At 39.9% G+C, this 26,533-nt stretch overlaps 1 protein-coding gene across 9 annotated transcripts in view; it reads right to left on the bottom strand.

Annotated features, from left to right (window-relative positions):
• The window catches only part of LOC125640344 (contactin-4), a 646,262-nt gene that overhangs the window by 28,171 nt on the left and 591,558 nt on the right, over positions 1-26,533 (bottom strand). For 6 of the 9 annotated variants that reach the window (XM_048858825.2, XM_048858823.2, XM_075130264.1 and 3 more), the window contains 2 exons: positions 5,658-5,833; positions 1,455-1,575 (listed from right to left, as the gene is read on the bottom strand). In XM_048858825.2, the coding sequence (XP_048714782.1) occupies positions 1,455-1,575; positions 5,658-5,833 (297 nt within the window). The remainder of the gene's footprint in view (positions 1-1,454; positions 1,576-5,657; positions 5,834-26,533) is intronic. The other 3 variants (XM_075130265.1, XM_075130266.1, XM_075130267.1) reach the window with 3 other exon arrangements.

Raw genomic sequence — 26,533 nt, 5'->3', positions numbered from 1 at the left:
CTATTTTGCCAATTGAATAAAGAGAAATTCGGAGTTAGGAACAAAAGACCTAAATCATTCATTGTGTTCACTGGGCTTTTTAGAATATGTTTTCTTCTAAGAATGGTGTTGACAAATTCCTAGCAGACTTTGTCTCCTGTAAAATGAAGTATGCAATATCACTTAAGAACTTCACATACTACTAATTTAAATACTTAGTAGTTTAAGTTATTGGCATTTAAGTGCTGATCTGAGCATCATCCTCATTAAATAGAGAAAACATTCAGAACAGCAATAGTGTCTTTTATCCTACCAGGGAAGGACTGAAAAACCATGGTTGTCTTCTTAAATGGACAGTAATAATTTCTCCTCTGCTAGACTCTGACAGCTTGCCTGTGGTTAAGAACTTCAGCATTCACCTCCTAAAGTAGTAAACATATTTAAACTCATAAAATAGGATTTTGATTTCAGGAATTCCCATCTATACACAGGGGTGCATTTGTGACGGTAGGTTTATGGCCTAATCTTGTATGTTTTACTCTGACAAAACTGCCACAGCCGATAGGTGAGGGGTGCAGGATTTAGCCCTTGCTACACAGTTTTCTCTTTTTCCTTTTGGAGTGAAATGAAAGCTTGTGGAATACATTGGGTAGACAGCAATAAAAACTGAAGTCTTCCATTGGCAGATAAGAATGCAAGCTTCTCCTCACACTGCCCAAAATGTATGTGCCTTTATCTTGACCCAGAGGGACACCTTCAGTGGGGAGAGAGTCCAATTTGATCTCAATTCCGATCCCATTCATAACTGCTTTGCTGAGGCAACCTAACAAAGGCAACTAGAGCAAGTTGCAGGTCTGGGTTTTGGGTCAGTGTCCTTTCCTATGAGGAACTGAGCATCCTCAACTTCTGCTGAAATTCGTAGGAACTGAGATTGCTCAGCACTTTGCATGAGCAGAATGGGCATTTTAGAAACTGGTTTGGTTGAAACTAACAATTATTTTTCCCCACACAGCAACTGTACACTGAATCCAGGCTATATTCATGCCAATGACCCAGAATAGAGATTTAATACATTCAAATTAAAGGCCAGATTCACAGATCATCTAAGCACACTAAGGATTTGATCTCAAAGTTAACATGACAGTCGTTTTACTAGATCATGATTAATCTGGAGAAGCAATGCAGTATTGACAGCAACGAATTTAGTGAATTAACATTAAAGTATTTCAGCTGCAGAAGTAACTCAATACAAAATCTTGTTTCTGCAAGTTATGAAAGTTTTGTGATGGCTATATAAACACACATAGAAGGATTTTTGTGTGCAGTATTTGGAAAATGTACTGTGTGGTACCTCATAGCTTATTTCTTACAATAATGATAAGGTGTTGGGAATTTCTCTGAGACCATGCATTGTATTACTAAGAACAGCAGACAGTGTAAAAAGTAGTTTTACAACAACAACAAAATTCAAATACCTCTTACAATCAGGTCTGCAGTAGCCGATAGCTTGTCCACAGTTGTTTGCACCATGCAGACGTATTTCCCAGCATGCTTCAGCTGGATGCTTCTGATCATCAAATCACCAGCTGAATCCTGCTGATAAAGTAGGGAAAAGTGGTTACAATTACTTTTTAATGAGCCCTAAACATCATTACGACATGAAGGACACTGTGACTAATGGATTTATTTTACACCGGCTGATGAAAACATTAGTAATGGAAGCTGTGTGGCCTATTACAAATATGTGAACCTGCCTTGAAGATAAGAGCAGTAGCATTTCTAAAATTATAGTTTCTACAAGGGATAGGGGAGTCTGGTGGGTCAGGTAGACAGTTTACCATTAAAATGATGTGACAAAACTTATGTGAGGCAGGTTCTCTATGATTCCTTATTTATCTCTCCAGCCATCCAATTTATAGACTTAATTGGTATTCAGATACCTATGTTCCGCCTACAGCCATTTCATAGGTGAAAATCAGCCTAAATTAGGAGGCATATAGTTTGACAACCTTGTCTTTCAGCCAGCATTTTGATTGCCCACCATTTATATATTAAAGATAATGAGAACAGTACTCTCTAAGGAAATCTTGCTTCACCTAGGATGGAACAACACTAATGCATGTCTGATTAACAGTTGAATAGAACTAATTATGTTTATGTATGTATATGTATCTCAATATTTCTATACTCTTCACCAGACACAATGCTTTCAGTACATTAGAAATCTCAATTTAAGATTGTGATTATGGTATCTTCAGTGAAGAATATTAATAAAAAGTTTGAAATTTTGTAGCCCTGTCAAGTGTAATCACTAGAAACAGCTGTCTCTGTTGCTGTGTACCCTAGAATGCAGATCTTTGAGTGATATGTTGCATCTTCAAATTCATTTTGTTCACCACCCCTCAAAATGATAACAACAAGGCTCATAAATTGCATTTGCTTTTCCCCGCAGCACTAAATTTCACACCTGACAAATGTAAATGGAGACCATTACTCTGCTTAAAGTCTAGAAGAGGCTCTAACTTTGTGAAATGTCCATGAAAGCCACATGTGGAAACCTTTTTCGTTCCCTCCACTATTTCTAGTGCATACATATTTGGTTTCTTCCATCTTTTCTGTTAGCTACATTGAATGCAAGCAGACAAGGGGAAAAAATGAAATTAAATATTTTTTTTCTGTTGCAACTAGGTTAGATTAAACCCTCAACAGACCCACACAAAATGGAGTGGGTACAACTAGATGAAATAGGAAATGTGAAAAATAGCATAGATGGATTCCATCTCTGTACGAAATACTGCACACAACCCAGTTCTCAAATTTTTTATTCAAATGAAACATGAGTGAACTTTATTTTTCAGTGAACTGCGAGGGATTTTGGTCCTGTGGGCCCAAATGACCTCAAAAGAAGTCACACACAACAACTCAGCCCATGCTCTACCCCTCTGAAAATTTAAGGGGTGAAAACTTTTCATCTGTGTTATCAATTCTTTTCAATCAGAATAATAACATCCAAAAGTTTGGTTGGTTGTTGGGAGAGACTCATGGATCTGTTATTCCTATTTTAAACCTCCTTTATAATGACTTAATCCAGGGCTGTCCCTGGGGTATGGTGAATCGGGGTGACCGCTCCGGGCCCCATGTTTTGGGGGGCCCCGTGGGCCAGTGCGGTCAGTCCCGGAACTGATGGGTCAGTCCCGAAAGTGATGGATTTGTCACTTCCGCCCCAGGCCCCGCACCTCCCTAGGGACGGCCCTGACTTAATCACATACATGTTATAGCACCCAATCTGTAAGGACTCCCAGAGATGGTTGGTATTACAAAAAAGTGTGAAAATTAAAACAATTACAGGTGAAAACACATTAAAGCAGCGAGTGTATTATTCATATTTCAAACTACTGACAACAGTGCCTTAGATTGCCTCAAATGACTGTTAAGAACTTAGATGTTAAGGTGCATTGTATGACTCAGGGGCTCTTTTCACCTCTAGGTCAACAGTTTGATCCTCACTAGTGACTGAAAGTTATTACCTCAGGATGGCTGTTCATGAGTCCACATATAATGAGATCTCATTCTAATTGGGTGTGGATTCACATTACTAAATCCCCTTTCAAATGAGATACCTATGTCAATAATCTCAGTAGAGAGGCCAAGTACTGATGTGATTAATGAAATGGACTCTATTCCTGCCTTGCTCCCTTGTTTTCTTTTCAAAGGCAACTCTAGGACTTTGTACTGAAGTAGTAAGCACTTTTGTTTCCTACAGGGCCCATGAGGAAACCTGCTTGTGATCACTGCAGGAACACCAAAAGCACCATGAGGTTGTCATCTTCATACAGAGGACCTTGACTGCAAAAGTATATTTACGGCTTTAGCCTTTGAGAAATGACTTCAACTTAGTGGCTTTGACAATTATTATATTCACTGCAGCTGGGATCTTCAAAAGGGCCCATCCCTAAACAGCACCCGACTTCCATTGATTGGATGCATTAACTCCATTAGGTTCTTTTGAAAATACCAACCTACATTTATTAAGTTAAACCTCAAACATACTGTCACAGACAAGGTACCATGCAGAAAGATTGGCTGCCTCATGGTGTTCTTCCTGCTGCACTGTCTGCCATGCAGTGGATCCTTGAAGAGAAAAGACAGTATGACCCGTTAATACTATAAAAATGGCCAAATCTTGATTCCATTCAACTAAATGTGAAAATTCCCATCGATTTCAATGGGACCAGGAATGGGCCCAATGTCTTTTGTTTTAAAAACAAAAGAAAACGATAAGGTTAAGGCATGGAGGTCTTTTCAGTGAGTTTAATGGCCACAAGGGTACTAGATTCACAGCCATGGAGACAGAAGCCTTCTACTGACAGACAGAAGAGGTTTGGCACAGGTAGCAGTTGGGCAAAATTCCCCACACTGTCACACCAATTTACCATGCCTCAGCAGACGGGAGAGAGTGGTTCATGCCCTATGCCGATTTAGCTTGAAGACTCTCCATGGGGGCTGCTAACAAAAGTGTTAATTAGTGCCGATTACGGCAGTTGTTTTCTGATGTGCTCCAAACAACTCTAGAAGAAAATGGACACATTTCACACAGGCTGCTAGGCAGTGATCAGACAGTAACAACTTTGGGAGCTGCATTTGACTAGTGACCTAGAGGTGAAAGGTGTAGGGTCACTAGTTAAGTGAATTTGAAATGAAATAATGTAACTCATAAGGCAGAGAGAATTTTTATGGATGCTTTCCTAATCCCATAGTCTATTCTGTAATGAGATACTTTACATTTTGAATGTGAACAAAATGGTTAAAAAACTCTTATCAAACCTGCTCTTTTACTCAATACCATGTTTTCATGGACACAATCTTTGTAACCTACGAGTATCATATTCTTTGGTCATTGAAAATATTTGCATTATCTGGTGTCACAGTTTAGATTTCAGATAAACAAAGTAGTATTAAGTGGTGCTAATACCAGCCAGCCATATCACACAAACAGAAAAATCAGATGGTAAAACATTGAAAGAAAACCTGATCCCAGAGGCAACACTGTTGTAGTTTGCAGGAGAGGGGGATACTTATTTTGCAGATATAAACTGGAACAAGGGTGAGTAAACATTGATTTATGGGGGCACAGAAATATACTGACAATGACAAAGACTAATCAAACAGGTTACAGAGCTCCAGAAAAGTGTGTTCCCCAAATTCTTTCTACTTTTTATGTGAATATAGAGTTCTACAATTACATTCAATTTATACTTTGCTGTTTCAGCAAGGAGGAGAACACTAAGGAATTTATTCACCTTGGGGCAGATTAAGAAATCTCTACACAAAGGGAATTGCCAATGTATTGTAGGGCTCTTTAGCATGAGTGGGATTCATTGGTATAAAATATGTCCCTCAAGAATCCACAGAAAAATAGACCTTGAGAAATACCAGTCATATTGGGCTATATATGAATTACTACAAACTGGGATACAGTACCTATTTAATACTTTGCTTATTAGTCAGTAAAACACAAGATACAGTTCTCACTATTAGCAGGGATATATCACTACTTTATCTTTCCCTTTAAGTTTGATTCTGTGTAGACAGTCCTTTTCTCAGTTATCCATGGTCATTACTTGTGTCTCAGTATAACATATGAATGGCTTTTGGGGGTAGTTCATATTAATACTTACCCCTCCAACTCTTTCAAAGTGATCCCCGTCTTTCTCAAAGTCTATCAGGTGTCCATTAAATGACCAAGTAAACATAATATCTAGCGAGTGATCATGAGATACCTGGCAAGGCAGGACAATACTTTCTCCAACAGTGACATCTGTGCTGGAAGGTGGTACGACAACCCGTGTTGGATCTGTATACAATAAATAGAGAATACACAAAAGAAGAACGACTCCCTTCTCCTTTAGAAATACACAGATTTCAAGAGCTGATTACAACACTAGGCAGCTTGTTGCAACCTCTTTATTGGTGAGTGAACTTTTAAAAAGTTAAGAGGTTCAATTAGGAGAAGAACTGAAGAGTTAGGAGGATGCTTAAAGGAACAATTGAACTATTAAGTTTGTAAAAGTGGGCTGGGAATTTTGTAAGAACAGGCCCTTGAGCCCTCTGTTTTCAGCTGAGTTGAAAATACCACCTGCAAATCTTTCAGGATGTCTGCTTCCATCTGCAGCCTGGAAGTGCAGGGAGAGGTGTATGAAAATAAAAAGGTAATGACCAGATGTGGAGAGGGGATGGGGAGAAGGGGTATCAAATTTGAAAGGCTTGGTTCAAATTTAGGGGAGGGGCCAAAGATCAGAGAATATTTCATCAGAACCTGTTTATCCTCCCTTTATTATAACCATTGTCAGTTGATCACTTTCCTTTTATCTGGGAATACATGCTGCAAGGTTTATCAGCGAATGTATTGGTTCACTAGTGTTATCAAAAAAAGTTGCGAGTATTCCCCAAACTGAGCACTACCTTGATACCATTCATTCATGGACTAACATGCACTTCTTGCCTGAATCATACAGAGTGCTAAGCAGCAGCAATCAAAGTGAAGCAAGAACATATTAAAATTAAACTAAATACATTCAGAATCTCCTTTATTCATGGCTCTTATCACAAACTGTGTATTTGTTTGGTACATCTGTTTACCATCTTCCAAATTCTGATGCTCTTAAGTCCATTAATTTTGGGTGAAATTCTTTGTTTTGAAGAGGGCCCACACAAGGTCTATGCACCACATTCCTCTTAACTGGGAGAGTTTAAGTGATGCATAAGCCATATGCTGGCTCCTTACACAAGGATGAATTTTACCATTATTACAATTTCAAAGCTTATACTGTAGCTCTCAACAGATACTTCCTCTCAACCCACCCTTGATTTACATGCCTTTGAAGCTCAAAAAAATTATTTTGGCTTTAAAATAGCAGTGACTCTTCCTCCCAAATAGCTCTTTATGAAGGATTTCTCATTCTGTCTTGAGATATCAGATGTTTCAATACTTAGGCAACAGAATCCAAGAGGCATTTCCAGAGATACAACAAAGCAAATATTCCACCATATACCTAATTGTCAAAGACTAAATAATCACTAATGTAATGATATTAAGGAATATTTCTCATCATGCCATTGACGCAAACATTATGCATAAACACTGCTGAACATTTTACAACTTGTTAAAAGACAAGGCCAGGGGACAAGGGCCTGAATGTACAAAAGAAGTTATGCATCTGTCTGTTTTAGGCATCTAAGTCCCAGTTTCAGGGACTGCTGGGATGCACAAAACTTCCACTGAAACCCTGTAGATGCCTAAACTCACTCGGCACCTAAGTTTTTGCAGTAAATGTTCCCAAGTTGTTTTTGCTTCTGTCTCTGAGCATGCACATTGCTGCCCTACTGTGGGTGTCTGGGTGCTCATCTGCCTATGCCCCAAAGTGATTCACAAGCTGGGGAAAATAGGCATCTGGCCACCTAACTCACCTGAGGAGCCCAATCTAATAGGGTCTGACAGCACTGTAGCTTGGCAGATTGCTGGGATAACTGGGTTGGCCTCCCGCAGTAGGATGATAAAATTATTGTTTAGGCATCTCCTACATGATGTATCTAATCCAAAGATAAATGTTTAAAACCTGGGCATTTAGGGCTTGATTCAAACCCCACTGAAGTCAAGAGAAAAAGAATCCCACTGACTTTGTTAGGCATGCTTTCAAACCATATGGACTTTAGAATGAAGTTGGACTGTTGTTGGTTCACTAACTACATAAATACGAAGAATAGAAGACTTGGGTAATACAGATTTCCACAATGCGTAGCAGGAAAATTAGTAGAACAGGTAAGGAAATACAGTATGGTGCCTCTCAACTCAGGTGTAGTGTTACCACAAGTAGGCCTACAACATCTGTACTGACTATTGTGTTTCATTATAAATGTTATATGTTAGCTAGAGGTTCAGAGTCTAAAGGATTGAGTACATTGGTTTCCACCCAACCCCCTGGAATGGATTAAGACACACCTGATTCAAGCTACTCTTTACAGCAATCAAGCATGTTACTCTAGGGTTTGTACCAGTGAGGGTTACGTTGGTGTTGCTAAGCTCATGCAAAATTCCCTGTGGGCCTGATCCTGTGAAGTAAAGTTAATGGAAATTGAGGGCTCTTAGCATTTGAAAGGAAATCTTAATTTACCATTTCTGTCCACCCATCCCCCGAATAATTTCAAATAATAATAATGATAAAAAACCCACCTATCAAAGGCTCTACATGTCCTAACACATCATTAATGCTACGATAAAATCCTAGCAGGATTACAATAATCATTTAGACAGGAACTCCCTCAGCCCTCTCCAAAAATCCCATAAAATGTTTAAGGGTGTGATCCTGAAAAGAAATGAGTGTCTCCTACAAGTTTATGAGCAGAGTTGGGCAAATTTTTTTTGCACTAACCTGTTTACTTAGTTTAAAAAATGCAGATTTGGTGACACCAAAATATTTCTTGAATTTGTGTTGATTTTGCTGAATTTTCTTATTTTGGAAAAAAGTCAATAAAATTTTCCAAAAATGTTGAAATGGCCAGTTAAAATGATTAGTTTTTCAGTTAGAAACATATTTTCATTTCAAAATTTCCAGTAATTTTATTTAAAAATATCTAAAAGGTTTAAAATGCTTAAAATCAAAATAAAATGTTTGTTTTGTCTAAACAAAATATTTCAGTGGACCTGAACTGTTTTTGTTTTGTTTTTTTAACTTTTTGGAATTGCTAACATCCGATGAAGTGGGCTGTAGCCCACAGAAGCTTATGGTCTAATAAATTTGTTAGCCTCTAAGGTGCCACAAGTACTCCTGTTCTTTTAACAAACTGAAAAATCTCTTTTGCCCACCCAGCTTTTGTCCTGATCACCTTCAGCTTCTACTAGAGTCCTATAATTTATCTTGCAGGATTGGGCTCTACACAAGTATTAGTGGCTAGTTTTTGCTGAGTCTAGTCTGCACTTCCCTGTGACATCCTGCAAAAATGCAAGAGGTCATCACTACAAAAGGGAAGGGAAGGGCACGGAATGGTTGCTGATATATACACACACACACACACACACACGCTTTCCGAGATGCTAAACTTAATCCCAGTGGAAATCGATAGGAGCTACAGGTGCCCTTGCCTCAGGTTCCTAATCCCTTAGTGTCGAGAAGCATAGTGATGTTATATTTTAACATACTGTTTTTCCCTGAATGGCTGATACAGCCTGATGACAAATGACACCTGAGTGGAATACAGGCAAGACTTTGACCCTAGTCATATTTAGCATGAATGTGAGCCCTCTATGATGCAATTTACAAATCACTCTGGGGAGAATGGTTACCAATCTGTGTTCAAAGACTGGAGAAGTAAAAAAAAAGTTCTATTTAATAGTCCTAGTTGCAGCAGCAAATGGAAAGTGTTATGCACAAGCCAGTTGAGGACAGTCAAGTGGCAGACCTTGGCAATATGAGGCCAAATGGTAATCAAAGTTATTTGATTTGCATTGTTAAAAGTCATAGTTTGAATCAAGCATAGTTTTAATCAAAGAGAGTGCTTCAATGACACCAAATTTGTTCTGGTTAGCCTCCATATTTCAAAGTTAGCTACAACAAGGATTTTTATGAGCTAGTCAAAATTTGCTATGAAATAACTATTTATTTATTCATTCTCTATTGCTCTTAGTTACTATACAAGAAAGACGAATGAACCATTTACCTATATACTACAGCAGGGCGGGGTTTTTTTGTTTTTCCACCATGATGTTCTCCTAAATACAGATTATTTTCCTCAGCTATCTTTGTTAAGTAACCTTTACACAGAGGAAGATTTCCAAGGGCAGCTAATTGTTTTTAAAAAGTGGTCAAACGGAAAGGTTTTTTTATTTGCGATTCAAGTGAACATTTGCTTTTGGAAGCCTTCTTGTGCACATTGGTATGGCTTCAAAAATAAGAGCAATCAAAGTTGTTGAATGGGAGTTCTGAGAAAGTTCAGCTAGCATTACTGCACGGATACCATTGGAAATACAGCCGCATATTAAATTGAAAAAGGTAATGTTCAGTTTCTCTAGAGGTTTTTATTTTCTTCAAACACCAAATAGGTAAAAAATCCTCCCCACTTTCCAGTTGTGAAAAGGAACTAATGACAGATTAAGAAAAAAGGGCAACTGAGTGAAATAGCATGTTTTGTATGCATATATGTAAGTATATATCATAGATTAATATATATAAGTCCAAACGCAGCCTTGGCGTACAATGAAAGAGTTCAATTTCCATTGCAGAGGGACGGAGTTCAACCATAATTAATAAAAAGGCTTTCCTAGATAAGTATTGAGAGGACAGGCAGTAAATGATGAGATTTACAGTTTGATCTGACTCACTGCTACAAATACTGTCAATGAGTAGTTAACACTCTTGTCTGTAGGTGTCACTGAAAGCTCAGGAGAGGAGGAAAGCTGCTTTTTTCTTTTCTTCCCCTCAAGTCAGCAATTTTCAGGACCAAAGTTTTAGTGCTTATCATGTAAAGGAAACTTCATTTTCTTATTTTACATACAATATTTTTTTGCATGCCAACTATATCTGAAAGATCATTTATGTTTCCAGTGTGTTTTGAAAGCTTAGGTCTTTTGAGAAGAGAATATGTTTACAGGGCCAGATCCTCAACTAGTGTAAATCAGCACTATTCCATTGATTTCAGTGAAGCTATGCCAATTGACACCAGCAAAGGATCTGGCCCATAATACGTACAAAAGAACCCTCAGAGAGTATTCAAGCTTTCCTGACCTATCTTTTGATCTGCATTGTTTCTCTTAGTTTTACTGTTGATTGCAGGCTACCAGAATCTGCTGTATTTCTCATTAGTTTAGTTTGCTTATGTTGGACTATATTTTTAGCAAGAGTTTACCTGTTAACCTTCAATGTGAGAAGATGTGGGTAGCATTTGTCATCAGTGTGCCTGCTGTAACTGTTGCTTTTGTTACTTGTATTCTACCAGAAGAAAATCTTCTCTGGCTGTTTGCACTATTTGGTTTTCATGTCTCATTTTGGGAAGTTGCTACACATTTTATAGTTTCAAACCGCCCAGCTGTATGTATCACCGATATGTGAGGGGAACAAATTATCCAATTTGAAAAGAAACCAGCTTGCCCTGATTTTTTTTAATTGATTCTGTGTCCATTAGGAGGGATTGTTTGTTTAGAATAAACAGCTCCATATTGCCATATTTGCTTGTTGTAGATCACGCAGTGCTGTGTTGTGTCATGTTGATCTAGAATACATGACACAGTGGGACACAATCTGCTGTGGCACAAAATAAGCAACATAAATAAATCAGAGGCAGACAGTCAGAGACGGATGCGTTGTTTTAAAGCCAATGCCTGATGTGAGAGTGTCAGCTGCTGAATGAAACGAGTGAGCAACAACAGAGTAATGAATGACACCACAGTGGATAACAGTTTATCCCTAGTGACCAAAAAGACCTCAAATGAATTGGGGATTTCTAACTAGAGCTAGGCTGGTCTGCTGGTCCATTGCATTACACCGCCACACAGGGTCCCATTTCAAGTGTGTTCACTTCCAACCTGGCAATGTTGTGTGCTCAGACTGTGAACGGATGGGAATGCTATAATGTTAATAACCGTAATGTCTTTCATTCAAGGACATCAAAGTGCTTAGCAAAAAAAGGATGAAGCATCCTAAGTCCTGAATGAGGTGGGAGGATAGAGTATTTTAAACCTCAGAAGGCTGAATACCGTTTGCAACATGCTCAGGACTTGAGACAACAAAAGGAGTTGTGATTCAGTGGGAGTTGAGCATCTCAAATGATTGATCCCAAAGAGACGTAGGGCCAACGTTTTCATATGTGGGTCTCTAAAGTTAGGGACCGAAATATGTATTTAGTCATCTAAACAAGTGACCTGATTTTCAGAGGTACTCGGCTGAAGAAGACAAGCCTTGTGATATTGACACAGGACTGGGACCTGTGAGCTGGGGGTTCACTTCCTGGCTTTGTTACAAACTCCCTGCAACACTTGGACAAATCAGTCTCTGTGTGCCTCAGTTCCACATCTGTAAAATGGGGATAATAGCGCTTCCCTTTCCCCACCCTTGTCTATTTGGATTATAAACTCTTCAGGGTGGGGACTCTCTCTCTCTCCTCTGTACGTGGGGTGCATTGTACAAACGTCCCCCATCATAACAATGGGCACCTACCATTTCCATTGCTTTAGCACCTCGAGCACCAGACAGCTTATTTAGGTGCCTAAATACAGATTTAAATGCTTAGCTTCAAGTCCCTATGTTTACATTTTTTGCCAAAATGACTTTCTCAAGGTTACACAAGTCACTGGAAGTGCTCAACAGAAAAACAATCCAGGAGCCACGGCCCCCCCTTCCTATATTGTAATCACTAGATCAGGGGTTCTCAAACTTCATTGTACCGCGACCCCCTTCGGACAACAAAAATCACTACATGACCCCAGGAGTGGGGAACCGAAGCATGAGCCCACCTGAGTCCTCACTGTACTGGGTGGGTGGGTGGCAAAAGCAAAGCCCAATCCCCACTGTCCTGGGTGGGGCGGGGGGAGGAGGGGATGGGCAAAGCCAAAGCCCAGCAGCTTCAGCCCCAGGAAGGGGACCTATAATATGAGCCCCACTGCCCAGGGCTGAAGCCCTCGGGCTTTGGCCCTGGGAGGCGGGGCTTGCGCTTCAGCCATAGATGGTGGGGTTCGGGCTTTGGCCCCGGGCCCCAGCAAGTCTAAGCCAGCCCTGGCAACCCCATTAAAACAGGTCCCGACCCACAGTTTGAGAACAACGCTGCACTTGATCACATGCTCTCATCATACAGCCCCATTGGACTGACATAAAGAATGGCACAGACAGGGTTCATAAGGAGCCTGGTCTCTCTCTGCTCCCCACTATTATTAAACATCTCCAGAAGAATAGCATTATGCTTAGCACTGTATAAGTATATTTGAAGACCCAGATCCCCAAAACGCTTCATAGAGTCAGAGTTTAGACCAGAAAGGACCACCAGATCATCTAGCCTGACCTTCTACATATCACATGCCATCAACACCACTCAGCATCCACACACTAAACCCAATATCCAAACTTAGATCAAAGTATTATAACCTTCAGGAGACTAGACTATTATCACAGAATGAAAGGCCAGAAAGGACCTTGAGAGGTCATCAAGTCCAGCCTCCTGTGCTGAGGCAGGACCAAGTATACCTAGACCATCCCTGACAGGTGTTTGTCCAAGCTGTTCTTTAAAACCTGCAGTGTCGGGGATTCCACAGCTTTCCCTGGAAGCCTATTGCTGTTCAAAATTACCCTTTGTATTTTGCCTCTTAAAACTCCAGTTTGTACCCGTGTTTCTTCGAGTGGACTGGACACTGTACTCCAGCTGAGGCCTCACCAGTGCCAAATAGAGTGGGACAGTTAACTCCTGTGTTTTACATACATAAGAATTGAAGCTAGCTCATGGAGGGAGAACAAACCTGGTCTGGCTCTTTACCTGGAAGAAAGAAAGTGAGTCTTTGCTCAGGTAACTCATGTACATTTTCTTCAAGCTCCTTGATACCATTTGGTACCCACATATCAGCAATAGACTTGGAGGCAATGCCTGAGTTAGAGAGCCTGAGGAGCTCTGGCACAGAATGGCCAAAGTGGCTGCTGGAGAATGCAATGAAGAAGATTTTATTCTGAGCTGGAAAGAAGGATGCCATATAGGCCAAGGCCATTTCAGCACACGAGGTGCTGACTTCCGATACTGTGTATCGTCATTGTTAGATTTTTAATGAAAGCCAGTGTGGATGACAAGGTAATTTCAGGTTCAAGCATGAATGCTCAAGTGCAGGGGTTTATGTTCAATTACCAGATGCTTCAAACAAGCAGCTAAGACAAAGGAAAGCAATGCCAAGCACAAAGGGTCAAGTTCAACACTATTGAAAATGGACAGAATGTTGCCTTTGCTGTTGATGTACAGTAATCAGATAAGACACAACAGGGTTAGGTAAAAGGTTCACTAAAGTTTTAGCATCCTTTGTGTGGGTCAGGGAACTTATGCAGTAGCTATAAATTTGAGGCCAGCCATTCTATGGCCTCAGGTATTTAACAATGTTAGGAACACCTCCCCTTCCTTCCCCCGTGCAAATAGGAAGAATAATAGACCACAGTTTTTACTAAACTCCACCCAAATGCATAAAGTTATCACTTTTGATTGTGCATTCATGGTTGATTCCGGAGGAATTTACTTTGATTAACAATACTGAAAGGCTAGTTCAGGAAATTATATTGAGTCATTTTTGTGCCCCAGTTGACCCTGATGTGCATACAAGATGCCCCCATAGCAAAAGCAGATACAGGGCTATATTTTTTCTGTGGCCTCCATTCCGCATTCATTTTTGTAGATACAAACGATTGTGCTTGCAATTGTGGACCTGGAATGATTTTCAAGTGCAAATATTCGTCCCCACCCATTTAACTACCTGGTTTTGTGATGCAAACATTAGAGTTAACTTTCAAAGTTCTGGGCCATATATCTTTTATTTTATGCACAGGCACTCATGCAACTTTACAAGGATTTAGATTTAAATTCAATTTTTAAAGATAAATTATAACCCCAGAATTTTGGGGATGATTTTTGAAATATTTTTGTTTGGTTTATTTATTTTTGCCATAAGTAGCTGTTCAAAGATCTCCATTACTTAGTTTCAATTGGCAAGGACCAGTGATTTAATGGATATAGCTGAAACTGCTCCCAGGCAATTCATTTTGGTCTTGGATGTGTGTGACTTTGGAAATCCATTATGAAGGGAGATATTGGGCAGCATACCAAAGCAGTATGCCCTAGATTTTGCCCTGCACGTAGAGCATTATGTTGATTTCAAGTAAGACTGAGTCTTATCTTCCTTTGTGTAAGCTGCAGAATTTTAAAGTGTTCCTAGCATGTGTATCTCACCTGAGTGAGCAGATGTTCTCACCTTCAGATTTAGGTCATTCTGGTATTGTTGTTGAAATTTTGCTTGCTGACTTTTGGCTTCAACATCAGGGGTTAAGAAGTTAGGTTGTCTTGTAAGGGTAACAAAATACCAGTAAGATAAGAGATGATCTCACCATTTTCCAGGAATATTTTAATTGCATAATATTGGTACTAAACTACACTTGGTGCCTGAATGTAAGTTTAATAGGAAACCTAACATGAAGGGTGTGTGTGATTTCAAAACATATTTTCAAGGTTTGTTCTTGGCAAAAAGGAAATCAGAATTTTTTCAAAAAAGGACAAGAGGATTACAAAGTTGTAACGGCTTGGGTACACCTCCACCTGAGTTCTGGACTGTAGAATAAAGGAGGAAAAGAGAGAAAATGAAAATATTTGGAGTCAGTGGTGATCTATTTTATGAGTGGTGTTTATGGTCATTCTTAGTTTGTGACTAAATTATTGCATTATGTAAATAATTCAGTGGATTTTTCCCTTGTCATGTTAGTTTGTACAAACTGACTAATTCTCTGGGAAAGGGTTATTTGGGTGTCTGCCAGGGTTTAGATATAAATTAGCTAGGATATAAATTAGATAATGTCTTCTGCTGTTTCTATAGATGATAATGTGATGGAACCAGAAGTACTTGCAGCTGTAGTTTGGTCAAGAAGCAGGATGCTGGTGACAAAAGGGCATATTGACAAACAAGGAGAGAGATTAAGCAGATGGGGAACCACATGAAATGAGTGGAAAAGCCCCCAGAAGCAGACCGATAACAGTCAGCACCGTGACAGCAAAGAGAGAGTAAAAAGACACACTGATTTGGTTTTTTTAAACATGCACAAGTAGGTGACATTTTTGCCTGTGCAGACAGTGAAGGTCAAATGCCACACTGTCGTTTTTGATCAGGCAGAAAAAAAGCTTGGGTTATCATGCAAATATGCTCAACAATAGTCTTGGTGTCATCATAAAATTTGTCAAACTTTTGAAGAAAATAATGACTGCCTTAAGAGTGGCAATGTGAGATAGCAGATACAGATTAAACTGAAGTATTAAAAGCCTAAGGCATCCATGTAACACAGGCAGAATACCTACCCATTCAGGTAAATAGGACCAGGATAACGACACAATGAAAATACAATGAAAGTGTAAATTCCAATGATTGAACCAAATTCACCCATTTACAACGATGAGGTGACATGTAAATTTATGCTGCCATTTATGTTACCTCTGAATTTGGCCCTAAAAATCTATAAGCATCATCCAGTCCCCTAGCATATGCCCGCATCCCACAAAGACATAACAAAATGCAAATTCTCAACAGCACGGATAATTAACCATTGGAACAGTTTAGCAAGGGATGTGGTATGTGCTCCATTATTTAGAGTCTTCAAATCAAGATTGGATGACTTTCTACAATAGAATGTTCTAGCTCAACCAAGAATTATTGGACATAATGCAGGTCTCTTAATGGGTGACATTTTATAGCCTTTGTTATGTATGAGGTCAGACTAGATGGTCATAATGGTCTCTTCTCTTCTATGAAAGACCTTGCAGGACAAGATCTATATTATATTAGAGACAATATAAATCAACAGTAGCATTTAAACCACTCTGCTTTTGATATGTGACCAAAGATTAGAAATCACCCATAGGAATACACTAAATATTCAGACAAGCTGCAACATTTCCCCCCTCCCCACCTTTTTGTATTTGCTAATGCAACATTTATACAAGAACTGCAAATTGACTTAAAGTCAAAAACATCTGAAGCTTGGTGACTATCAAACTTCTGGGACCTCTTAACATTCTAGACATCTTCAGACACTGTGAAAAATGCTGAAGACAGGATAATGTGACCCTGAACTGAGAAGATTAATAACCGGTGAATAGCTAAACTAACATGTGGTAGTTTGCTATGCTAATTTCTACAGCTATGCTAATGGATTGTTTGAGTAGTTTATGGGGCATGGCCAAAATTAATTTTAGTAAGGAACAGGGAAAGGTGAGAGCAAAGGTGAGTGGTTAAACAAAATCTTCCGCTTTACAATATCACAGCATCCACCTGCATTGCTTTCACTTATATGCTGTCAATCTTACAGGAAGGCAACAGCACATAATGGTCCACATATAATCAGTAAGACTCAGGCTGGCTCTTTTCATATACCAGTATATGTTTCCATGTGTTCTGTACAATGAACCACTGTACGTGTGTATTCACAAGCAAAGGAACTGATTTGTAAGGCATGTCCCGTATAAGAAAATATATAGCATTTTACTGTATTGATTATTTTCTGCAGTAGTATGATATTGCTAGATATAGAGTAAAATTTCTCATGACAGGTCAGTGGGACTTAACCTCCTAAGTGCCTGAGTCACTTTTGAAAATAGGACTTAGATGCTTTTGAAAAGTTAACCCATAGTGTTGCTATATACTCCTGCCATACTTTTCTGTAATAAGGGATGTCAGTGATTTATAGCAATGTACATAATTGGGAGTGAGGCTTGGAGGGGGAGAAATGCGGTCCTTCCTGAAGGAGCAAATGTCCTGATTCAGCAATTCATCCCCAATTCAGCAATCAAACACATGCTTAAATGCTTTCCTGAGAGGGGTCCGCATGATTACAACCCTGGCAACTTTAACATGTTTAGTCTTTGCTACATTAGAACCACATTTTATAAACGGAGAGCTTGTATACTTTTTAGATATATGTTACAGTGTCTCCTGAGCCATTTTCTGTTAGGAAGCATCCATTTCATTTTAACGTGGGCAATTTTTCTTTTTAAGTAAAATGTGAGCAAAATACTGTTCCATTGCTTTTCCTACTAAGCTGTCCATCTGTTCACTTTTAAAAGTGGCAGTTTTCTTCTTGGCTCCATTCATACCTGAACGACAGTTTTGGTACAACGTATTAACGCATTTCTTAAAATGACATTGAAAAAAAGTTTCCCATAGATTGAAAACTGTCTAAACATGATGTAAGAGTTCCCCTCCCAGGAATTAATGCCTCCCATCTCCAAGAAAGGGACCAGCCAGTCAATCAGCAGACAAGCATTTCTGCATACTGAAATACACACTCTTTGTGTGGCTGAATAGTAAATGAAGGTTAATTTAAATCTGAAAACAAATTAAAAATGGAATTGGATCAAAGAATACCGGGAAGGGATGAACCATTATAACACTATGAAGACAAAACAAATTAAAATATATCTGGTCCAGAAAGAGAGCACAAAGGGTGTTTCTTAAGTAAGAACAGGGAACAATACTTCATTTTAACCTCCATTTTATCCTGTGCAATGCTATCTTATTAAATCAAGCTCTCTCCGTACAAATGTGACAAAGAAAATCTTATGTAATGGGGTCTGAAAATGACAATCAAATCTGTCACTCAGAGAAATTTTTACTTGCTCTTTTATAGCAGTCAGCATTGGTGCCTGATTACAGTAGGAAAACAAAGCATACACTTTGCTATACATGTATTGCTTTGTATTTTGCACTAAAATAAAAGGCACTTCACTTCAGAAGTACCTTATATGAAATCGGTATATTTGACAAATGATTGTACCATTTGTGACAGACTTTATAGATAATCCAGTGAATTCAAGGTGTCACCTTTTGTGGGCTATTGATTAATACTAGCTGATATCCATCTTTGCAAGTATGGAATAATCTACTGTCATTAAAAAATGATGGCCATCTTACAAGGAAGGTTAATCAGATACAGATGCAATCATATCTGGTCTTTGATAAATTACAAGTCACTCAAAGATCAATCATCGGTCCCCCCTGAAACAAGCCATTGTTACTGCAGAAATGTAATGACATGCAGTGTGTTCTACTGTCACATGCACAGCATCCAAAAGAATTTTGCCATTTTGAACAATGTAGCCTGCTGAGATTGTTGATTTGTGGCATTTTAAAATATGTTTAGAATGATAATGATCGTAAATATAGAGAAGTGCTGGCTTAAATTTTCAAGGCACTACAGGCGAGCAATAAAAAATAACTAATATGCCTGCACTCAAACACATCAGCTATAAGGTGATTGATATAGTTTGTGCATTTGTATGGAGCTGTATGTATTCTTACATTTCTCTACATGCCCATCACGCCCCAACATTTATCTCTGCTCTGCTACCTCCATACCCAGGGTGCAGGCCAAGAAGTTATTCTAAAGCTCAGGATTTAGTGAACATGCAACAGTAACATCAAAATAAACCATTTTTAAAGTCTAATAACTCCAGGCTCACCAAAGCTAGAGAATACCATTAGACATCAATGGAAAACCAGGATTTCAAACAAACATGGTATAGCATTAGTTTCTAATCCTTAGTATCATGGATGTCATACCATGAATTGGTCATTGGTCTGAAGGGATAGGCAAATATCTAGGCCTTCCAGGACATTTACTATACAGACTATGGTACTTTCAGCCACTTATGGCCACTGTCCTTTTGTCTGATGACCATTCCCCAGAAAGCTGAAGTTGCTGGAACCAATCACTATATATATTGCTATACCAATAATCTCAAAAGAAGTTGGCGAATTTACTATTACTTATTATTTGTATGATGGTAGCCACAGAAGGCCCCAGTCATAGACTGGAGCCTCACTGTGCTTGGCGCTGTAAAAACAGAACAGACATCCACGGCCTCATGGAGCTTACAGTCTAAGGATTAGGGCAGCTCAATACTTTAAATGCTGCAGCTGCACCCCTGTAGTGCTTCAGTGAAGACAGTACCTATGCCGACAGGAAGGCTTCTCCTGTTGGTCTAGGCACTCCACCTCCCCGAGAGGAGGTAGCTGTGTCAACGGAGACTTCTCCTGTCACCCTAGTGCTGTTTGCATCAGGGATTAGGTCAGTTTAATTGTGTCACTCAGGGGTGGGGCGTGTGTGGATTTTTCACAACCCCGAGCAACGTAGCTATATCAACCTAATTTCCTAGTGTAGACCTGGTCTTAGACAAGATGTAGATATGACTGGGGAGGGGGAGAGGGCACAAGATAATAATGAGACAAAACGGGATACCCCTCTCTTCTGCTTTTTCCCTATTCAGTTCTTTTGTATCTCCCTTTCCCCATCTTCTCTCACTCATTTCCTTCTCTACCTGCTCAGATGTTGTGCTATCTTAATCTGATGTAAAATATTAACCATTGTACCTGGCTCCTTGAAATGGATAAAAACCTCGAGCTGTGCTTTGTGTCAGTTTTATTCATTAAGACAAAATTCTTAGGTATTATATTTTGTAATGAAGTTTCTTTATAAATCTGTAATTTGTATTATTTTGTAAGACATGATATAATTATTAATGTAATTTTTAGTATGGGGTGGGCAAACTTTTTGGCCCAAGGGCCGCATCGGGGTGTGAAACTTTATGGAGGGCCAGGTAGGGAAGGCTGTGCCCCCCCAAACAGCCTGGCCCCCGCCCCCTATCTGCCCCCTCCCACTTCCCACCCCCTGACTGCCCCCCTCAGAACTCCCGATCCATCCAACTCCCCCTGCTCCCCGTCCCCTGACCCCTATCCACTGCCCCATCCCCTGACAGGCCCCCCAGGACTCCCATCCAACCCCCCTTGTTCCCCATCCCCAACCGTCCCAGAACCTCTGCCCCATCCAACCATTCCCTGTCCCCTAACTGCCCCCCAGAACCCCCTACCCAACCCCCCCACTGCCGCATGCCGCTACCGGCCCCTTACCATGCCGCTCAGAGTGGCAGGAGCTCGCAGCCCTACTGCCCACGCGGCAGCGTACCTGCAGGGGAGGGGGAACAACAGGAGAGGGGCCGGGGGCAAGCCGGATGTGGCCCGCGGGCCGTAGTTTGCCCACCTCTGTTTTAGTAGATGGGGAGTGGGTGGGGAGCATTATCCCGGTTTTTAGCTGCCCAAATCCTGGTACCATTATTTTGATTGTACATGTCTTAGGGGGTGACAACAGGGGATTATACTCAATGGACAAGTATTTTGTCTCTCAGATGTTATAGTAAAAAATATAAAGGCCACACATCTGCCTTTTAGATCTCAATTCATGTTGCAAATAAAACCACAGGAAAACATTTCCTTTTTCTTCCATTTGGCTAAGAGTCAAGTCCTAATGTTTATTTCACAAAAATCATGTTTTGCCCCAGAATAACGCAATTACTGGTCATAACATTTCATTTGAACTGTACTGGTTTACTGAAGGACACCTGTTGCACATTTGAAAAAATAAAACATTCCTGATTTCATGCCAATTTGTTGCAAGTTTTACATACTTTTTCAAGGTGTGAAAGACAAAATTCTATCTATCGTCCTCTGTTGGGCAGAAGCAGATATCAGGGCCTTGAAGTTTGGTTTCCTGGTGGAGGAGACATCAATGATGTGGAGTCTAGATATAGTCTTAGTGCAACTTTTTTATTTTATACTAGATACATCAGTCCTTGAACAGTCATGGTCACAAACAGCACACAAGCAATCCACTTTCAGGCATCTCACTCTGAACACCAATGTCTGGCTCCCAAGGGGCAACTCTGCCACAAGAATTGACCTTAACTAGCAAGATTAAGGCAGAGAGCAGCTCCATCTTATTGCTTGCCGTAGGTTCCACAAGAAGAAACTACATAACAATAATACAATCATTTTTTCCAAGACTGAATAGTGCTTGCACACTAAGAAAAAGAAAAGGAGTACTTGTGGCACCTTAGAGACTAACCAATTTATTTGAGCATGAGCTTTCGTGAGCTACAGCTCACTTCATCAGATGTATACCGTGGAAACTGCAGCAGACTTTATATACACACAGAGAATATGAAACAATACCTCCTCCCACCCCACTGTCCTGCTGGTAATAGCTTATCTAAAGTGATCAACAGGTGGGCCATTTCCAGCGATACAACCGCATTTGCTCCAACCCCTCAGACAGAGACAAACACCTACAAGATCTCTGTCAAGCTTTCTTACAACTACAATACCCACCTGCAGAAGTAAAGAAACAGATTGATAGAGCCAGAAGAGTTCCCAGAAGTTACCTACTACAGGACAGGCCTAACAAAGAAAATAACAGAACGCCACTAGCGGTCACCTTCAGCCCCCAACTAAAACCCTTCCAACGCATTATTAAGGATCTACAACCTATCCTAAAGGATGACCCAACACTCTCACAAGTCTTGGGAGACAGGCCAGTCCTTGCCTACAGACAGCCCCGCAACCTGAAGCAAATACTCACCAACAACCACATACCAAACAACAGAACCACTAACCCAGGAACTTATCCTTGCAACAAAGCCCGTTGCCAATTGTGCCCACATATCTATTCAGGGGACACCATCACAGGGCCTAATAACATCAGCCACACTATCAGAGGCTCGTTCACCTGCACATCCACCAATGTGATATATGCCATCATGTGCCAGCAATGCCCCTCTGCCATGTACATTGGTCAAACTGGACAGTCTCTACGTAAAAGAATAAATGGACACAAATCAGATGTCAAGAATTATAACATTCATAAACCAGTCGGAGAACACTTCAATCTCTCTGGTCACGCAATCACAGACATGAAGGTCGCTATCTTAAAACAAAAAAACTTCAAATCCAGACTCCAGCGAGAAACTGCTGAATTGGAATTCATTTGCAAATTGGATACTATTAATTTAGGCTTAAATAGAGACTGGGAGTGGCTAAGTCATTATGCAAGGTAGCCTGTTTCCTCTTGTTTTTTCCTACCCCCCCCCCCCCCAGATGTTCTGGTTTAACTTGGATTTAAACTTTGAGAGTGGTCAGTTTAGATGAGCTATTACCAGCAGGAGAGTGAGTTTGTGTGTGTATGGGGGTGGGGGGGATGTGAGAAAACCTGGATCTATGCAGGAAATAGCCCGACTTGATTATGTAAAGAGTTGTCACTTTGGATGGGCTAGCACCAGCAGGAGAGTGAATTTGTGTGGGGGGGTGGAGGGTGAGAAAACCTGGCTTTGTGCTGGAAATGGCCCACCTGTTGATCACTTTAGATAAGCTATTACCAGCAGGACAGTGGGGTGGGAGGAGGTATTGTTTCATATTCTCTGTGTGTATATAAAGTCTGCTGCAGTTTCCACGGTATACATCTGATGAAGTGAGCTGTAGCTCACGAAAGCTCATGCTCAAATAAATTGGTTAGTCTCTAAGGTGCCACAAGTCCTCCTTTTCTTTTTGCGAATACAGACTAACACGGCTGTTCCTCTGAAACCTGTCACTAAGAAAAAGAACATCCAGGACTATGCAACAGTGCCACCTGCTGACATACCTAAATACAGTTACATATTGTCTTTCATTTACAGGGGTGATTAGTAATTCTTAATGCCTCACTTTTTTGGGTACCCCACTGGAAGTATCAATGAGGGACCTGATTTTCAAAGGGTGTCTTATCATCCCTTTCTAAAATCCAGATCCCTAGGCAGTGTCACAAGCTAGGCACCCAAGATCACCAGACACTTTTGAAAGTCTCGGCCATAGTATGTGAATCAAAGGAATATGCTGAAAATGTCCAGCAGAAATTCAGTGTCATAAATGTCTGAAAGTAAAATTAGCTAATGCTGCCCTCAATTCAGCAACCTGAGGATGAAGGGGATGAAGAAAAACTTTCCAAAAATAAAGAACAGTAAGTATTTTCATACTAGTTAAACAATTTTCATTTATTTTCTCTATCTGTGATTCCCTCAATGATGCAGAGTACTGAATGCCACAAAGCATTAATTTTTTTAAACAGAACTATCACTGGGGTGGACTCCTAGTCTTAATTTATTCTATTTAGCAAGTTGAACAAAACTCACAGCCCTACACTGAAACTAAAAACACAGACGGGCAGATTTTCAGCTGGTGTAAATTGACTTAGCTTCTTTGACTTCAACAGAGCTACACTGTTTAGCTCTAGCTGAAAATCAAATCTTTTATCTCTCCGTTGATGCACAATTTCCCTCTCCTTTCCTCATCCCCATCTTTGTATTTGAAAAACCCTGTTCCCACCTTAAAATGGTTTTGGACAGGAAGTGGACCATCAGAGTTTACTGATGTTACTGGAAACCAAATTCTCTCTATTATCGTATACTGGAATCTGTGAAGGAACACAAAGGACAGTGTAAAAGAAGAACAAAGCAAAGAGTTTCACACTGGGACCTACAGTTATTTCTTCGGAAAAATTACCACCTCAGTTTTCAGCAATGAGTGGCAACAGCCTGTAGTTATTGCAATGGTTTCTCTGCAGGTTGGGTTGTTGTGTCAATCTCACAGATGACTTCAACCAAAGTATTCCTCTAAACAGCATCTGCTGCCACTATTTTATAATTAGAAGAAAATTAATAGAAGTGTTAGCAAATAGCTCCCTGAGAGAAATGATTCTTCAACACAAGTGCCAAGTCTAAGACCCTTAAGCTTTTTAGAAACCACACTAAAAACAGAAATCAGCTAGGCTGTGCTTTTGCAGTACAATAAAGAGACAAACTAGACTGCAGGATATATTAACTTACTGTTATATATGCAGAAGTGTAGGTCATAACACAACCTGTGGCTGTTACAGCTCACTTTGTTTAGTTCCAACCCAATGCATTTTGGACTTGCACAAAAAGATAAGAAGTTTGGGATCAGGCCTTCCATGTAAAGTTAAATTCTGCCTGTATATGGATCAAGCGGAGAATGGCAAACAGGCCCTGAGACATGACTGCGTAATAGAGGGAAATACCATCATATAAATGTAGATAATTCTTATTTTGAAACACATCTTTATCCTATATCCTGTTGATCCTTTGCCCTATTACTGCACGCAACACAGAAGACAAAACACATCTTTCTAAAAGGACCAAATGCCAAGAATTGAAAGAAGCCCAACCAAACAAAACCCTCCAAAACAAACCTCTTTTAAAAAAATTCCATGCTCAGAAGAGACTAATTTATTTTCTGGTGAACATGATAACCTCTTCTCAATTTACTTGGGAATCCTGCACGGTACTGATTAATGTTTCCTTGTCCCATTGACAGATCTTGAGACAGCAAACTTTTATTTTGATAGCTGAGCTTTTCTTCTATTACTAATAACTTCCTGGCATTGATGTGAGAGAAAAGTGGAAGGATCAATGAAGAATCATGTGTAGAATAAAAAACTCTCAAGATCATCCCTTCTTCAGAGGTTGCAGAAAATCTCTGGTTCCCACTCCTGACTAGAAGTACAATATGAAGCATTATTAGAAAGCATCTCTAATGTTGCTCTCCTTTCACAGATTTTTTACTCCAAATCAATCACAGGTTTCCTTATGTAGATCACTTCATAATGTGACTCAAGAGGTAACTTATAAAGATATACAACGAGAGAGAAACATATAGTGTGCCAACATGTAAAATAATTTTCGTATTTCAAACTTTATTTTCAAGATTTTTTTAAATGATTAAATTTAAGAGTGGGTTTAGTGTTCATAAAAGTGAGAAACTAAAGGGACTAGGCTTGGCTGAAACTACTTATTATTTGCATTGGGTATATATAATAATAAGGGATCTGAGCTCAGCTGTGCTAGGCACTGTATAAATATATAAAGAGAAGATGGCACCTGCTCCAAGACATACTGGGGCATTCATCTCGTCTTCAATGCAGTTAAACCATGGATAAATTTGGCCCAGTGCTGGTAGCTACCATAATAGCTATCCTACCTACCCCTGCTGATGCCCTTTAATCATTAGCTGCAACACCACTCCTTGCCATTCACATTCATGGTGCTCTTGAGAGGAGAAGATCAGTCATCTTGAAATATATCAGACAGTTTGGTTATCCGGACAACTTATGTCTAGCCTTAAATCATTAAGATCACTTTCTATTGTACCTAAGCCAGGATATTAATTCAGGTCTCCAGTGTTGAGATGCAAGTGAATCACTATATCACATCTCTCTCTCTATTTTTTACTAGTAAATACAATAATAATAATAATACCCAGCTCTTACATAATGCTTCTCATTAGATCAGTAATGTAGATGTTGGAAAGAGACTTCCTGCTACTCTGATTTCAGAGTCACTGTTTTCAAATTTCACTGTGTACAATTTTCAGCACTGAAAAATTCTTGCTACTGCTGTCCGTTTCACTCCCCCACCCCGCCCCCATATTGCTCCCTTTGGCTTATCACCAGGCACTGAGACAATCAGTCACATTTTCAATGTGTGTAATATCTAGGTTTAGGTCTCCAGTCTCCTTCAATAACATGAATGGATGGGAGTCAGATTGCTCCCCACACTTTGACAGCCATTGACTCTATAACAAGCTTTCCCTTTCCTCCAAGACAGGGTTGCATATTCAGGGAGGGTTTGTACTGTTCTCTGTGGTGTCCTTTCCCATTAGAATATCAGGAAAATAGCAGCATAAGATAATGGTGACCCTGTCTGCAATTGCTCCCTCCTGTGAAAGTCATGCTGCCTTGGCAAAGGAGATATGAGGCAATACTGCAGAGTCCCTGCCTTCTCTACCCCGTCCCCTCACCAGATCTGTGGGATTCCTGTAGAGGTGATGCATTTGGAGGTCCATTCCTTGCCTGCTCTGGAAAGAGACAAACCACACCCCTCAGAGTGGATAAGTAGGAAGACACGCTAA

This window comes from Caretta caretta, chromosome 7 (assembly GCF_965140235.1).
Source record: "Caretta caretta isolate rCarCar2 chromosome 7, rCarCar1.hap1, whole genome shotgun sequence".
Classification (NCBI taxonomy): Eukaryota; Metazoa; Chordata; order Testudines; family Cheloniidae; genus Caretta; species Caretta caretta.
This window is presented reverse-complemented; position numbering and strand designations above follow the sequence as displayed.